Source organism: Candoia aspera, chromosome 1 (assembly GCF_035149785.1).
Source record: "Candoia aspera isolate rCanAsp1 chromosome 1, rCanAsp1.hap2, whole genome shotgun sequence".
Taxonomy (NCBI): domain Eukaryota; kingdom Metazoa; phylum Chordata; class Lepidosauria; order Squamata; family Boidae; genus Candoia; species Candoia aspera.
Window position 1 is genome coordinate 238,210,694 of NC_086153.1, and position 15,521 is coordinate 238,226,214.

The following is a 15,521-nucleotide window of genomic DNA, read 5'->3' on the forward strand; positions in this document are numbered from 1 at the left end:
TTCTACCTTTGCGTGAAAGGTTATGTTGCTCAAACTCAATGATCTGAATGCACCATATTGACTCAGTTGCTGGTAAATATGCACAAGACCGGGCGGCCCAAAGGACCAGAACACGTGTTCACTTTTGCAGCTGGACAAAAATAAAGTGCTCCGAAGACTGTGCAGAGTCCCTAGGAAGGAGTCGCGCCTCCTTGTAGACTGAACATAGCTACCTCCATCAGAAGGCTGGTATCTCCGATTAAAAAGATCGCTGAAGATCCCGCTTGAGAACAGCTGCCTGTCAGAGTAAGATGTGAATAAACCAAGGTAGGTTCGGAATAAAGCAACTTGGTAAACGTCACGGGCAGCAATTCTGTGGGTGCACTATGGCCAACACCACGCTGAGATCGCATCCTGAGCACCTGCGGCGGGAGCAGATTCGAAAGTGCAGGGACTGCCCAGTTTGAATGCGAACCTTCCTTCGGAACTGGTCCATGCGAGCAAAGTTCGGGCGACGCTGGGCTTTAAAACATTCTACTCCTCCCCCCGAAACAAATGGAAGAGCCCAACATCTTCCCTTCCTCGCGTCCGGCCGTTCAAGTTATGTTACCCGGAAGAGGTTCCAGGTTCCATTCTCTTCCGGGCCAGCGTAGAATTGGAGGCGTTCTTGGCCTTTGAAGTGGTTCAGGTTCGCGTCGCTTCGGTTCCTTCCGGGAGCTTCGTTTGCAGACGGCGGTAACGGTAACGGGCGTGCCAGCGCACTCTCCGTCCGCTTTTCGACGTTATCCCGTGGGGCGCCTCCTGGCAGGTCAGTGGAAGTCGGGCGCCCAGGTGGTGCCACTTTGGTGCCCCCGGATGTGACCCTCGCGCTGCCCGGGAGGGGAAGCAGCCGGGCGGCCCGTAATTAAAGGAGGGGGCAGGGCCCTACGGCGACGCTTTTGATCTAGTTGTCTAAACCGGCGACTGGCGAGGAGGCTGCTGCTGCAGCTGCTGGCAGTGAAACAGCCGGGCGGGTGTATCCGCGAGGTCCTGCGGGGACATCTCTTTTCGTGTTGTGTTGCCACCGGTGTTTCTGATCCCGTGCCTGGTGTGGTCCAGAATTTGGGACAAGCGGCCCTTTCCCTCCTTGTTTCCTCTTGGGCAGTGTTTTCGTCTTGCACCTCGTGACGTTGCTGCAGCGCTTGTGCTCTGCGTGATTTTTTCCCGGGCGCTGTGTACGTGTCGGCTACTCGTGTAACGACGGAGCTGAAATGAGGGAGCGAATTGTTTGCTCCTTAGTCAACTATAAAGCGTGTGCACTTATTATTTATGTTAGAAAACCTCCAGGGACGCTTACAAGGATAGTAGAAAAAAGTAGCAGAGCTGTAAGTTGTAGCGGCGGTTATAAAAATGCCTTGGAAAATACGAAATGTCTCAGTTTGGGGCGGGAAAGATCTTAGTGGGAAGGGCAGGTTTGACTGGGAAGGCCTCGGAGCTGATCTAAGCTTCTATTCCTGGAAGTGTCTTTTAGCTTCACTTGGCAGGGATAATTGCTAGAGGGTTTCTGAGGATGGTTGGAGAGCCTGGGCAGGTCCATGTGGAAGGAGGTGTCCCTTGAATGGGCTCAAGCTATTCAGGGCTTTAATGATCAATACCAACATTGAGGATTGAGAAGAGAGGAAAGGTTTCTGTTCTATACCACACTGATTCAGTAGTTATATATAACAATTCTGGACTGAGAACCTTTAATTATTTCATTGTGAAGGTTTATTTATGTTTGTGTGTGTCAGGACAAAACCAGAAAGACTAAGGCTTCCAGTGGAGCAGGAAAGGAGTATATCAAAGAAGGTGTTAAAATATTATTTATTCAGCAAGGACACACCAACTTTAAAATAATATTGCATAGTCTAAATGTAGAAACAAGATCCTAATGTATGTACTTATCTGGAGGTTCATTATGAGTAGAATCTTGGGTGTGTATATGTGTGTGTGTGTAAATACATACACAAAATCCCCATTATGTTCTGTGGGACTTCCAGATAACTGAGTAAGGAGTAAGCAACAAATTTTCCCTGATTCAAATGGGTTTAGATAAACTGATTGCAACATGATGATTTCTTAACATATTCTATTAATTTCTTATCTATATTGTGCATATACAAAAATGTTAGTCATCTGAAGTTTTCATGTAAAGTCCTTCCAGCAAGCTAGTATAATAGTATTTGCATGTATATCTTCTCCAACAACTGTTCATTAAACTGCTGCCTGAATAATGTAAGAATCTGATATGGGCATAAGAATGCTTGTTTTTTTAAAATCAGCAATAAATACAAAAAGTAAAATGCATAGCAGTTGAGGAAGCTATTTCAGCCAACAACACTAATACAGCCAGGAGATGAGTCCTTCACACACTTGGGACACAAGGCCCAGGCACATTCTTTTCTGCTGAAAAAGGATCAGTTCTTATATATAGAAAATACTGTATATAAATCTGCCTTATTTTTGTTCAGCATGTTGTTCAGCATGTAACACCAAGTTGTTAAATCATGCAGAAACTGAAATATAGTTGACTGTAGAATTCACTGAATTCTCCTTTGAAGGTTTTAAATGGGGGTGGGGGAGTATGAAGTACAAACTTACTGCAATATCAGACCAAAGTATTGTATGCTTTTTTGAGGGGGGGGTCACTACCCATAAATACAATCAGAGCTTCTTCCTAGCAAATACTTAACAGTGAAAAAATGTTATTTAATTTGATATTGTGACAACTATTATAATTAAGCAGTTTCTTGTGGTTCAAGGAATTTCTAATCTCTTCCTTTGTGAGACTTAATTCTCACATTGTCATTTTTTTTAAAGGAGCAAATCTGATCATTGTAAAAACAAAGGACAGGTGGAAAAGGCCAGCCTGCTCAAGTAGTCCATTATGTAGGCCTTAAAAGAAAACAGAATACAAGAGGTTTGAACTTTGTTTCTATAAATAGGACTATTTCTTGAATCAGTATACAGTACAGTAGTTGCTGAAATTCTTTTGATTACCTTTGTGATTTTACTGTTTGGGTGAGGCTTCACACATTGTATAGTGTGTAAATATATTCTATTTATTTTATTAAAATAATCTATTATAATCTGATGTAACTCTAGAACTGAAACAGAAAATCATATTGCTGGGCTTATCTACCTCTTTTATATTTTGAACTAAAATCCATTGGAATGTTAATATAACTCTAATTTCTGTTCGTTAAGGACACTTATATATAATCTTAGACAGTTATGCAGATCCCTTGAGAATAGGTATAGCCAGGATTAGAAGAACTGTGCCTGACTTATATAGTTGGAATGCTTGATGTATATTCCTTGTTGCTTTTTGAACTGATTCTTTTTCAGCAGAAAAGAATGTGCCTGGGCCTTGGGCCCCAAGTGTGTAAAGGGACCCATCTCCTGGCTGTATTAGTGTTGTTGGCTGAAATATTTTTCTCTGCTGCTGTGCATTTTACTTTTTGTATTTATGGCTGTAATTGTTTTTGTTTTTATTTAATATTGTTCACTGCCCAGAGGCACTTGTTGAGATGGGTGGCTATACAAATTGATTACATAAATAAAAATATATAAATAAGAAATAAGGAAGAATATGATATATAACACTTGCTAAGTTTATATTCTACCTTTCATTTAATAACTTAAGGCAGCATGTATACTGTTGCCTCCTTGTATTCTTTTCCACAGCAAGTGCCCAAAGGCACCAAATAAGCTTATTTGGATGGACTAGAACATGGGTCTCCCTTGTTTCAGTCCAACACCTTAATCATTGCGCTTTAATGGCATTCAAATGATCTGCTCAAATTTCCTTGTTTAGTTTACGCTGTATGGTCTTAATGTTTTTCCTCCCCCCCTCCAAATTTATATTACCTATTGTTTTTACAGATAACTTGTTTAGATGGCTGCCTTGTAATGGCTGAAATTTGCTTATTTATTTATTTACAGAATTTATATGCTACCCAAATCAACAATTCTGGGTGGCTACAAATATATCATAATTTATTTTACAATATTTGTGTATTGCGATATTCCAGTGAGACTTTTGGTAGTTTCCACAAAAACAAAAATTAAAAACTAATAAAAAATTTTAAAACCCCAGACAATAACCCCTTGTGCCTTTTTCTTTTTTGCTGAATGAAAAAAATCGTGAAATTTCAGAATAATATACAGTTGTAGTAGAAACATCTAACTTGTAGGATAGAAAGCTGGATGTCTTAAACCTCATATCCCAGAAGTTCTACATATCCTGGTCTGCCTCCTGCTTTAGAATAGTGGCTTGACAGTTCCTGCTTCCAACACTTGTCTTCTGGGCAGATCACCTGGTGCCCTTACTCTGTTGTGCGTGTGTGTGAGATGAATTTCTGGCGATCAGGTGGTAAAACAATAACCCCAAAGTAAATAATTTCGGTTGTGTAGTCTGACTGTGTAGCATAGAACCTCTGTCTAGACACTTCAACCCTTTCTTAGGAGACAGACTATTCTCACCTGAAATAAAATCGAACTTTATTTAAAAAAACAAAGCCCTGAATATTTAAACATGTATGTTGGAATATAATACATTATCATCATCCTCAAAGAGAAGTTACTATGTCTCTTCTAAAATGATGTGGGAGAATTAGGCTGGCTCTTTATAGGTAGAAAAGAAAATACATGTTGCGTATGTTCAGAGGTATTCTTACAGTGATTAGAAAATACTGTAGAAATGTATTCTGATCAAATGTTTGTTATATATGTTGAAATTTATATGGTCAAAGAAAATGCGTTTTAGTCTTTTCCATTTTACAAGTGATTTCCTTCTGCTTAACTCTTGTAGGAAGCCAGTTCCAAATGCCCCGCAATGGATGAAGACAGTCAGGATGAACTCATAAACAAGAATGCTTCAATAGGCAAAGTTAAAAGAACAAACACGCTGCTCTTTAGTGATGCAGGTAATTGAAATTAGTCAGCACGTATTCCAAAAAATGCCAGTACTTTCTAGTCTTTAATAAGCTAGTATTTATAATAAGATATCTCCCAGTGGTTTTGGTATTTCCTTGGCTCCATATTGTAAACATTCAAACATAGGCATAGTTTTAATGCCTATTCATGCTTGGATGGCATTAAGGAACTAAGAATTTCTACAGGAAAAATTCCTGAGCATTTTTTTTTTCACATTAGGATGAGGAACCTGTTGCTCTTGCTTTAGTTTTCAAAGCCCTTCGTTAAGTGATCAATTCAGATCTATGGTAAGAGCAAGCTTTCTCTTTTCTGGTGCCCTGCTAGGTGAGAGAAAGTTGTAGTTCTGCCCATGCTTAACTGGTTCCATCCACCCATATCTTTGGACTTGCCTACGGACATCATTTGGTTCCCAGAGACTACCCACAAAGGAATACAGCATTCAAAGAAAAAGGCTTGTTTTCCATTCCTTTATATCAGACTAACATTTTAACGCTAACACTTAAGTGAATCAAACTTGTTAATGTCTAGACCATATCAGCTTTGTGGGTTGAATCACTAAGGTTTTGGCATGAACGCGCTCTTGGTCAAACCAGGGCTTGGAGAATTTAGTGTGGGATCTTTGTGCTGGCTCAGAAGTACATTTTATGCATTTTTGCACTGATCTAATATTTTGGAAATTATAAAAAATGATCTGTGTTGCACTGAGTTCAATTATAGCCTATTTCAGCTCACAAGTTCTGGATGAATGCATGAATTCAGTACAGGCCTTAACTTTGTAGCTTTTATGACCACTTGGATCAGAAAAAAATCTCATTGGAAATTTCTGAAACATTTAGGGTCAAAGCCTTAACTTTTAAAGGAAGGGTAAAAGAGCCTTATAGCTTGAGGTGGTCGCTGTCAGGAAGGGAGGAAATGCAAAGTTTGTGCAGCAAGTGATCAAGTTACTAGTAATTAACATAATCAAGTGTACTAGCTCCTTTCCCTTTCCAGAAAGTGAGCTCTCCCTCTGAGTCTCCAGGAGGTGAACCTTTAAGACTGAAAAACCAAATTTGATGGCTAGCCACTATGGATAGTAATGACCCCACTCCCAGAAAACCTTTTATTCCTAGAAACAGAAATACAAGGTTCTCCTGTGGAAGAAGAAGCAGGCAGGTCAACTGACAGAGTGGAACAGACTGATTCATTCAGTCTTAACCAAAAATGGCATTCTGTTCTGCTGCCTTGTTTCTGTGTCAGCAAGTCCCAGACCTAGAATGGATAATATAATATGTGAGACCTGGGATGTTCACTGTTGTATGTTGTTCCAAACCACAGCCAGGGATTCTGACATATATCCAACAATCTCTAGCACTCTCCTGACTGCACCCCCCATCTCCAAACCAGAAGAAATGAACTTAATTGTCCACCTTAAAAGTGGTAAAGCCCCTGGAGGGGACTTGATCCTCCCAGAAATGCTGAAACAAACCTTGACTGGTAGGCTACTGTTTTGACACCCCCTCATTCATTAATGTTAATGCCTCCCTGCAGATCCCCAAAGAATGGACCAATTCTTTTATAATATCAATATCCAAAAAAGACAAGACTAATTCAGCTAATCACCATCCTGTTAGTTTACTATGCATAATTAGCAAATTATTTATAATCTTTTTTATAAGCTTGCTGATTTACTGGTTGAAAAAAGAATCTTAGCAATGGAGCAAGCCTGTTTTAGATAAACTTTTTCTATTGCCGATCAATTCATTGCTCTGCACTACCTCTCTGCAAAGCATATTAGCCTTCCTGGAGGTGCTCTCTACACTACTTTCATTGACCTGAAAGCAGCATTTGATTCAGTCCCTTGTGAGAGTTTGTGGCAAAAACTAGCAGCTTCCTCCATGACTACTGGCTGCTGCAACTAATTATGATGTTGCATGAATGGACTACAGTGCAGGCCCAATGCTCAAATAGTGGAGAACTGACTGACCCTATTCCAACTTCTAACGGAAGGGATGTATCCTGGCCCCTCTATTATTTGATTTATGCATTAATGATATTGTTCAAGCCCTTACCAAAGCCGAATTTCATCCCCCTTCTCTGATCAGTAAACCAGTGTCTATTCTGCCATATGCTGACAATGCTGCAACCTTGTGTTTCCCAAGTAAGGCTGCAACACAGCCTTTGTGCATTAGCATCCTACTGCCAGTCTGAAATGCTGGAAATCAACCGTGTGAAAACCAAGGTTGTTGTATTCACCAAACAGTGCTAACCATCCCCATACCTGGAAGGTTAATAATTACCCAACTGAGCAGATCAAGGCTTTCAAATGTCTTGGCATCTATTGCCAGTCATTTCCTAGGCAGCTTCACTCTTCAAACCTTTCTTCGCAATCCCAAACAGCTCTAATGTAGTCCTTAGATATCCAACCCACAAGGGTAACAACGTGCCTGCAGCAATTGCAATTTTTTGAAACCAAAGTACTAAATGTTTTGCTGTATGACACACAATGTTGCATTTAGAAGGACATTGCCATCTTAGAAGCCATACAATCTAAACTTCTGAGATCCTTACTTCAGGTTCTGCATTCGGTTGCTAACACTCTTCTCCAGCTAGAATTCAGTCAAGGCTTGATTACAACTCTGCTGGTTGAAGTATTGGCTTAAACAAATTTGAGGAGGTGAATCAACTAGCCCAACTAGTTCTGAGAGACAGATACCAGTCTTCTTGGAAGAAACAAGTAATAGATGACCCTGCTAATTGTCTGTATCCATGCTGGGCTTGAATGAAGTCTGGAGGGAGCTCAAATAGAAATTTTAGATCTTAATTTACAAAGAGATGGAATGAACACTTCTCACCTCTGCTACAATGAACTCATGCGTTCTCTTTTTACATTCCTCATGTCACAGGTTCGTTTGCTGGTCAAGGGTTAGCTTACTCAGACTCACCAAGATGTTCCCAATGAGATACTGCACATGAAGACCCTTTTTTCACCCCTTGTATGTGGGGGGGTTCTTTTACTTAAAAAAACCACTAGTTACAGTATAAAAGTGCTTTTGTTCTACCTAGGTGACCAGCTAATACAATTCTTCCCAACTAACCTATATTTCTATCACTATACTATTTCTATTACTAACACTACTAACAATTCTACTACTATCATTAGAACTCAGTTCTCCTTTAAGTGGACAAAGTCTCACTTACTCCTTCTCTACCTTTGCTACAAGCCTTGACTGCTGCTCTCACCCTCACTGTCTTCTGCTTCTCCTACACTACATACCACACCACACCCAGCTGTTCTAAGCCCAGGGCTTTTAACCATCTGCCAGCACTCCTTATGCTGAGGTGTGTTAGGCTTAAAGGGGAAGGAAAGCACTTAAAGGGTGCCTACAATTTCATGACAGTCCATCCTGCCACACCTCAATATCTGTATCATTTATTAGTTCCATCTCACAGGATGGCCTTCACATTGGCACGTTTTGGATAATCTCTTAATGGTATTGTCGGGCAGATGCAATTATTTTCTTTACCAAGCACATTCCTGTATCTGGTCAGAAATTGAGAACTAGTGCACATACTTTTGAAATGCATTATCTACCACTTTATGTCCTGAATACTTATGTCCATGAATACTCATGTCCCTTCTTGATTTTCTTTATTCTTTTTTCAAAAGAAAGCAGTGATGGAAATAGCAGAGACTCGGATGACACAGGGAGTGAGGATGAAGGTGACAGTGATGAAGATGGAGGTGAGGAGAATGAAGAAAGTGAAGATGAAGATCTAGAAGGTGATTATATCAAGTCTTTCAGTAATATTAAAGAAGTTGAATGTTCAATAAATGAGCTATTTTTAAAACTACTTCAGGTGAGAGCTGCTGCCAACTTGCCTAATTTGCGTCAAACCACTATCATGTTTGAACTGTAGAGAAGCACATTGCTCTTATAAACTTACTGTTGTGAATGTGCTTGCTTGCCAGATATTCATAGTTTTTTCAGGCTGCCGTTGAGGTGTGGAATACACATCTCCACTAAGAGAGAGAGAGAGGCTCTTTGTCACGTACAATGAGAGTCAGCTACCTCGGCCCCTCCCACTTCTGGAGATAGAAAAACATTCTAAATAAGCACAGAAGTCTGGAGAAACTGGAGAAAGAGGCTGGATAAGGAACCGGGGCTTCCATCTCCCTAACAGCCTATGAAGAATGTGTGGAATCCTCAAGAAGCAATCCAGTTATCTTGAAGCAAAGGACCATTTTGCTTCTGAAAGTCTTTTATTTTTGTAGAAATAGGTAAACTGCCTAGTTGTTTATTATTATTGTGTTAGGTTTAATTTGTGTTTCTCTGTGGTGCTAAGTCAAATCCTATGATCCCATGTTTATATTTTTCCGGACAGGGTAGTAAAATCTGTGTAATCTCCTCCATAGCTGAGCATGTCTTCTAGGTGGCAGATGGAGGAATCTCCTATGCTACAAGGCAGTTCATGTCAGTGCTCAAAGTTGCCTGCAGTTTTCTTGGCAAGATTTTGGAAGAGGTTTGCCCTTGCCACTTTCCCAGGGCTGAGAGAGGATGACGGGCTCAAGGTCACCAAGCTGGCTTTGGACCTAAGGCAGGACTAAAACTCAGGGTCTCCTGGTTTCTAGCCTGGTGCCTTAATCACTACAGCAGACTGACTGACTGACTGACTGACTTGCTTGCTTGCCTGCCTGTTCATTTGTTTGTTTGTTTATTTTCTATGCTGCCTTTGTAATTTTTATAAATAACTCAAGGCGGCGAACATACCTAATATTCCTTCCTCCTCCTATTTTCCCCACAACAACAACCCTGTGAGGTGGGTTGGGCTGAGAGAGAGTGACTGGCCCAAGGTCCAGATTAGGTAGAAATTTTTGGAAGTCTGTTATTGGCATGTTATACCTGACCATGCTTTAGTATACCCTGGAATATCTAGTAAATATAGAAGATCAAACAAATCAAACAACTAGATATAAACAAGCTAAAGTGCCTAAATACTGCCGACACCTTTCAAAAGGAATGTGAAACCTAACTGAAAAACATAAGTGCGTAAGAAAGTAGAAACCTACTGGCTTAAACTGAACAATGGTATTCATACTACAGCAGTCAAGGTAATTTGGTATACCAAGAAAACACACAAAGACTGGTTAAGTGCTGAAACAATTGACTGATCAAATCAAAAGAAAACTGCTCTAGCCGGCCAAGACCTGTCTAAGGCCAGAAACTTGAGTAGTTTGGTTACAAAGCAAGCTAGAAATATACCAGAAATAAAAAGCAGAACAAGCAAGAGAAAAAGGTGACTCAAAAATGATTTCAGCTTATAAAAGAACTGGTTATACACATACGTGCACACACATGTATGTATGTGTGTGTATATATACAGTATACACACACAGTATGTATATCTCTCATCTAAGCAATATTGTAGAAAAGATCATAGCAGAAACTGGCAAGTTCACCTAACTACAACCACTTCCAATAGCATACAGTGGAAACTAAGTATAAAAGAAATGTGTGTGACTACCACACCATGAGGTGCCCATACCTGAATGGATGGGTGTAGTGGCAATACGCAAATAAGCAATTTCAGCTTTTATTCATTCTTCAGGTTGAGTGTAAAGATATTATTTGTATTTATCATTTTCTTGTAATCTGAAAATAGAAATCCCTGCAGTGTCTTATTGTCATGTTCATCGTTCCAATGGTTTGCATACATCGTAACGTTTCACATGTCATGTTTCTGATCCGTGTCTATCACCTGCGGGGTGGGGAATTTCAGCTCTGCCAGGCTGTTATCTTTCTGTTGCCCTGAAGGAATGTGTGTTTGGGTTATGACATGTATTCAAAGTTACTTTCCCAGGCAGATGTGTGACGCTTGCCAGGCCTGGGAGGGGGTGGTTGTGAGGGTGGGGTGGGGGGGCGGGATCGGCTTGGAGGCGAGGGTTTTTAATTTGTATTTGGCGCGCTTTTGCTTATTCTCAGCTTTCTTCGTATTTGCATACTATCCTTTCAATAAATCAGTTTCATTCACTAAACGCTGGTGAGACTGACTTCGTTGGGATAAGGCAATCATTACATAAAGCTGAGAATCATCAAAGAAACTTATCCCGCTAGCCCGTAGCCAGGTTACCTGTGACGGGGAGCGCTAGCAATGTCTGTACTACGGGAAGCTGAGTGGATTGAAGAGGAACCGGACACCACGGTGCGGGTGGCCCAGAGTGCCCGCGCGGAGAGGGCGGCCCGCCGGGAACAGCTGGGGCTACTACCCGGTGAGCAGTTGGTAACGTCGGAAATGACGGGCACGTCAGGGGCCGAATATAGAGCGAGGGACGAGGACTCTGCTGTAGGGGATGCCCAAAAGGTCCGGAAACCAGGACCTCCATTGTCACAGTGGTGGTAACTGGTGCGGCCGAAGAATCGGTCACCCCCGCGCGAATGAAGGCTTTGGAGGAGAAGTTGGAATCTTTGGCAGTGATGCTAAGGGAAAGCCGTGGGAAGTCGGGGTCGACTGAGGGGAGACGAAAGGGCGCTAGGGATCAGAGCGTTAACCCGGAGTCACCACCCCCATCTCCGCGGAGAAGAGGTCGAACTCGGTTCCGACAGTCAGCGACGGAGGAGGACCCTAGACGTGACTGAAAAAGCTGAATGGCTGGAGGCGGCGAGGACCCCCCCCCTTTCCTGTGAAGTTTGACGGCGACCCCACGAAGCTGTCTTTCTTCATTACCAATGCTAATAGCTACATGGAGGATTGGGAGCAGAGTTTCCATTCCGAGAGGGGGAAAATCAATGCCGTTGCAAATAGGCTGAAGGGGAGGGCGGCGGATTGGTACGTCCAGCTGTGTCAAGCAGAGGCCCCAGAGCTAGAGGACTTTGAGGAGTTCCTGTGGGCGCTAAAGCAACACTTCGAGGACCCTCTGGCACAAGAAAGGGCAAAACGGGCTCTAAAGAACCTGGCCCAAGGATCGCTGTCAGTGGCAGACTACGCGTTAGAATTCAAAGCACTGGCCGGAAAAGTTGAGGATTGGTCCCAGTCCACCTTAGTAGAGATGTTTAAAGATGGACTGGAAACTGAGGTCCTTCGGTGGGCTCTGGGGCATGATGACCCAAAGACTTTGTATGGGTGGATTCAACTAGCGGGCAGCGCCGAAAACGCCCTGGAAACCTTCGCACATCGTAAGGCGGTGAAGCAAGGCAAAACCATCAAAAGCGCCCGCGCTCCGATCTCTTCGGGACGACCCAGCCACCGTGCGTGGGAAGAGGAGAGAGAGCGTCGCTTTGCAAAGGGGCAATGTCTGCGCTGCGGGAAGGAAGGGTGGCGTGCCCAAAAAGAGCCGAGGATCACCCAGCTAAACCGGCTGGGAAATCGCCATCCCTACCAAGGAAGATGAAAGCCGCCCTGGCTGAGGCGGAACCTGAGGGCATCCCTTTCTTTGGAGAAGAAAGGGAACAGGAGACCGATGTGCCAGCGGGAAACGCCAGCCACCTGCTTTAAAGGGCGCCGTGGGGCAGGTGGAAGAAGCAGAAGATGGGCACAACCATGTTTCGGTGAGTGGGGATTTCCCTACCCTGACCATTAGAGTGAAGTTGGGGTCCAGCACCCGAACCATAGAACTGTGGGCCATGGTTGATTCGGGGTGCTCACGGTCCTTGATGTACCCCGACGTGGTTACTGCATTGGGGTTACCCACGTTCCCTTTAAAGTGGCCAATGATCTTTACCCAGTTGGACGGGACCATGGCAGGGGGGAAACCAGTCACCCACTCTACCGGGATGGTTGCCTTGCAAATGGGCAGCCATTGGGAAAAATTACCGTTTATTGTGGCACCGGTAGGGGGACCTTTGGTCATCGTGGGGATGCCCTGGTTTGTACGGCAAAATCCCTCCATAAACTGGGTGCATCGAAAGGTGATGTTCGCAGATGGATTTTATAAAGCCCCTGTGAAAGACCAGCTAGACGACAACGAGGTGGGACGGGCAGCAACCACTTCTCTGCAAGTCCTCCAGCCGCTGGAAGGGCTGCCGGAGCAATACCAGGACTTTGCAGATGTGTTTGGTGAAAAAGAGGCGGATCGGCTACCGCCTCATCGCAAAACTGACTGTGCAATAGAATTTGTTCCTAATGTGAAATTGCCTAGTCCAAAATTTTATTCTATGACCCAGAAGGAGCTGGCAGCACTACGAGAGTTCATTGACAAAAATCTAGCTAGGGGTTTCATTGAACCCGCCAGTTCTCCAGTAGGCACACCTGTACTGTTTCGACCAAAGAAGGATGGCACTTTGAGACTGTGTACAGATTTCCGTGGGCTCAATGCAGTATCGATATTAAATAAATATCCTTTGCCCCTGTTAAAGGACATGCTAACACATCTGGCAAAGGGGAAAATATTCTCTAAGCTGGACTTGAGGGAGGCATATTTCTGTATTCGCATACGGGAGGGGGATGAATGGAAAACTGCGTTTAATTGTCCTTTGGGTGCTTTTCAATATAAAGTGTTGCCATTTGGATTGGCGGGAGCACCAGGAGTTTTTATGCAACTTATCAATGAGGTCTTGCATGACCACCTATTTAAAGGGGTATTGGTGTATTTAGATGATGTTTTAATATATACTGAAACGATGGAGGAACATATATATCTAGTCAGACAGGTTCTAAGCAAACTGAGAAAGGCGGAACTGTATGCTAAACTGTCAAAATGTGCATTTCATAAGTCGCAAATTGATTATCTGGGCTATAGGATTTCCGATAAAGGAATTGAAATGGATCCCGCTAAAATTGAAGCTATTTTGGCATGGGAGCCACCACGCACGCGTAAGCAGCTCCAAAGTCTCCTTGGATTCGCGAATTTTTATCGGCCCTTCATCCAGGGGTTCGCAGAAATTGCGCTACCCCTCACTGAGTTGCTCAAAACTAAAGGTTTGGGGGACACACGGAGGGTTAAAAATCCAGGAGCGCTGCTAAAGTGGACACCCGTATGCCAGAGGGCTTTTCAGACCCTTAAACAGCTATTTATGTCCGAACCCATTCTGCAGCATCCTGATCCTGACAAACCATTTGTGGTACAGGTGGACGCTTCTGATTTCTCAATTGGAGCTCTGTTAATGCAAAGGGACAACCTCGAACAGTTAAAGCCATGTGCTTACCTCTCCTGTAAATTTTCAGAGACGGAAAGGAGATGGCACGTTTGGGAGAAAGAGGCTTTTGCTGTTAAAGCTGCTTTGGAAAGCTGGCGTCACTTGTTGGAGGGGGCTACCCACCCGTTCGAAGTTTGGACTGATCATAAAAACCTGGAGGCACTGACTGCCTCTCGTAAACTGAGCCCAAAACAAATTAGGTGGGCTCAGTTCTTTAGTCGTTTTGACTTTAAACTGAAATTTATACCTGGAAAAACCAACTTTCTGGCTGATGTGCTTTCGCGCCAGCCTCAGGATGCTAGTACGGTGCCAGATCTAGTGGGAACTCTCTGGACTGAGCCCCAAATGAGTCTAGCAGCTGTGACTCGCAGCCAAACCTGAGCGCAGCGCACAGACGCTTCAGTTTCACCTCGCCTGCCTGTTCCCTCAGACTTGCAACAACAGTTTCTTTCTGAGCTAAAAACTGACACTTGGTTGCAAGCAAACCTCAACGAGGTTACTTTTAGACAAGATTTTGCATGGAAGCATGATCGTCTCTATGTACCTGAGACGTTGCGCAAAACCATTCTGTCACGATCCCATGATGACAGAATGGCTGGGCATTTTGGGTTCGGGAAGTCCCTTCATCTGGTTAGACGCCAATTCTGGTGGCCAACGCTCCGGCGCAACATCAAAGAATACGTCAATTCCTGCCCAGTATGTGCTGCTACTAAATGGAAAGTGGGAAAGCCCCAGGGCTTGTTACAACCAGTGGCTAATCCTTCCTGCCCTTGGGAGGAGATTTCTATGGACTTCATTGTTGATTTATCTCCTAGCCAAAGAAAAACTGTCATTTGGGTGGTGAAAGATTTTTTCTCTAAACAAGCCCATTTCATCCCATGTACCTCCATCCCATCCGCACAACAGCTAGCCCGCCTTTTCATTGTACACGTGTACAAAATTCACGGATGCCCCGCCCGCTTGGTGACGGACAGAGGAACACAATTCACGTCCAAGTTTTGGCGGGAATTTATGAAATTACTGGGTACTAACCAAGCATTGTCAACTGCGTCGCATCCGGAGACTGACGGAAATACGGAGGCAGTCAATTCTACCCTTGAACAATATCTGCGTGCTTTTGTCAATTATCAGCAAGATGATTGGGTCGACCTCCTACCATTTGCAGAAGTTGCCTACAACAATGCTATTCATCAAAGCACTGGCCAGGTGCCATTCCATACCGTGTTTGGCCGTGACTTTGTCCCGATCCCAGAACTGCCTCAGCCAGCCACCCCCCGTCTTCACCTGCTGATTGGGCTACACGTCTGGCAGCTGCCTGGCCAACGATACAACAGGCGCTTGCTGATGCTCAAGCCACTTACAAACAACATGCAGATTCCAAACGATCCACCGCACCACCTTTCCAAGTGGGTGATAAGGTGTATCTTTCCACCAAATTCATCAAGTCTACACAACCTTCAAAAAAGTTGGCACCTA

General features: G+C 43.5%; 1 protein-coding gene across 1 annotated transcript in view; it reads left to right on the plus strand.

Moving 5' to 3' along the window:
- The first annotated feature begins 646 nt into the window (after positions 1 to 646).
- Positions 647 to 15,521, plus strand: part of PHRF1 (PHD and ring finger domains 1) — a 41,684-nt gene continuing 26,809 nt past the window's right edge. Inside the window, 3 exon segments of the mRNA XM_063289285.1 lie at positions 647 to 780; positions 4,803 to 4,925; positions 8,582 to 8,695. Coding sequence (XP_063145355.1) covers positions 4,835 to 4,925; positions 8,582 to 8,695 — 205 coding nt within the window. The 5' untranslated portion in view covers positions 647 to 780; positions 4,803 to 4,834.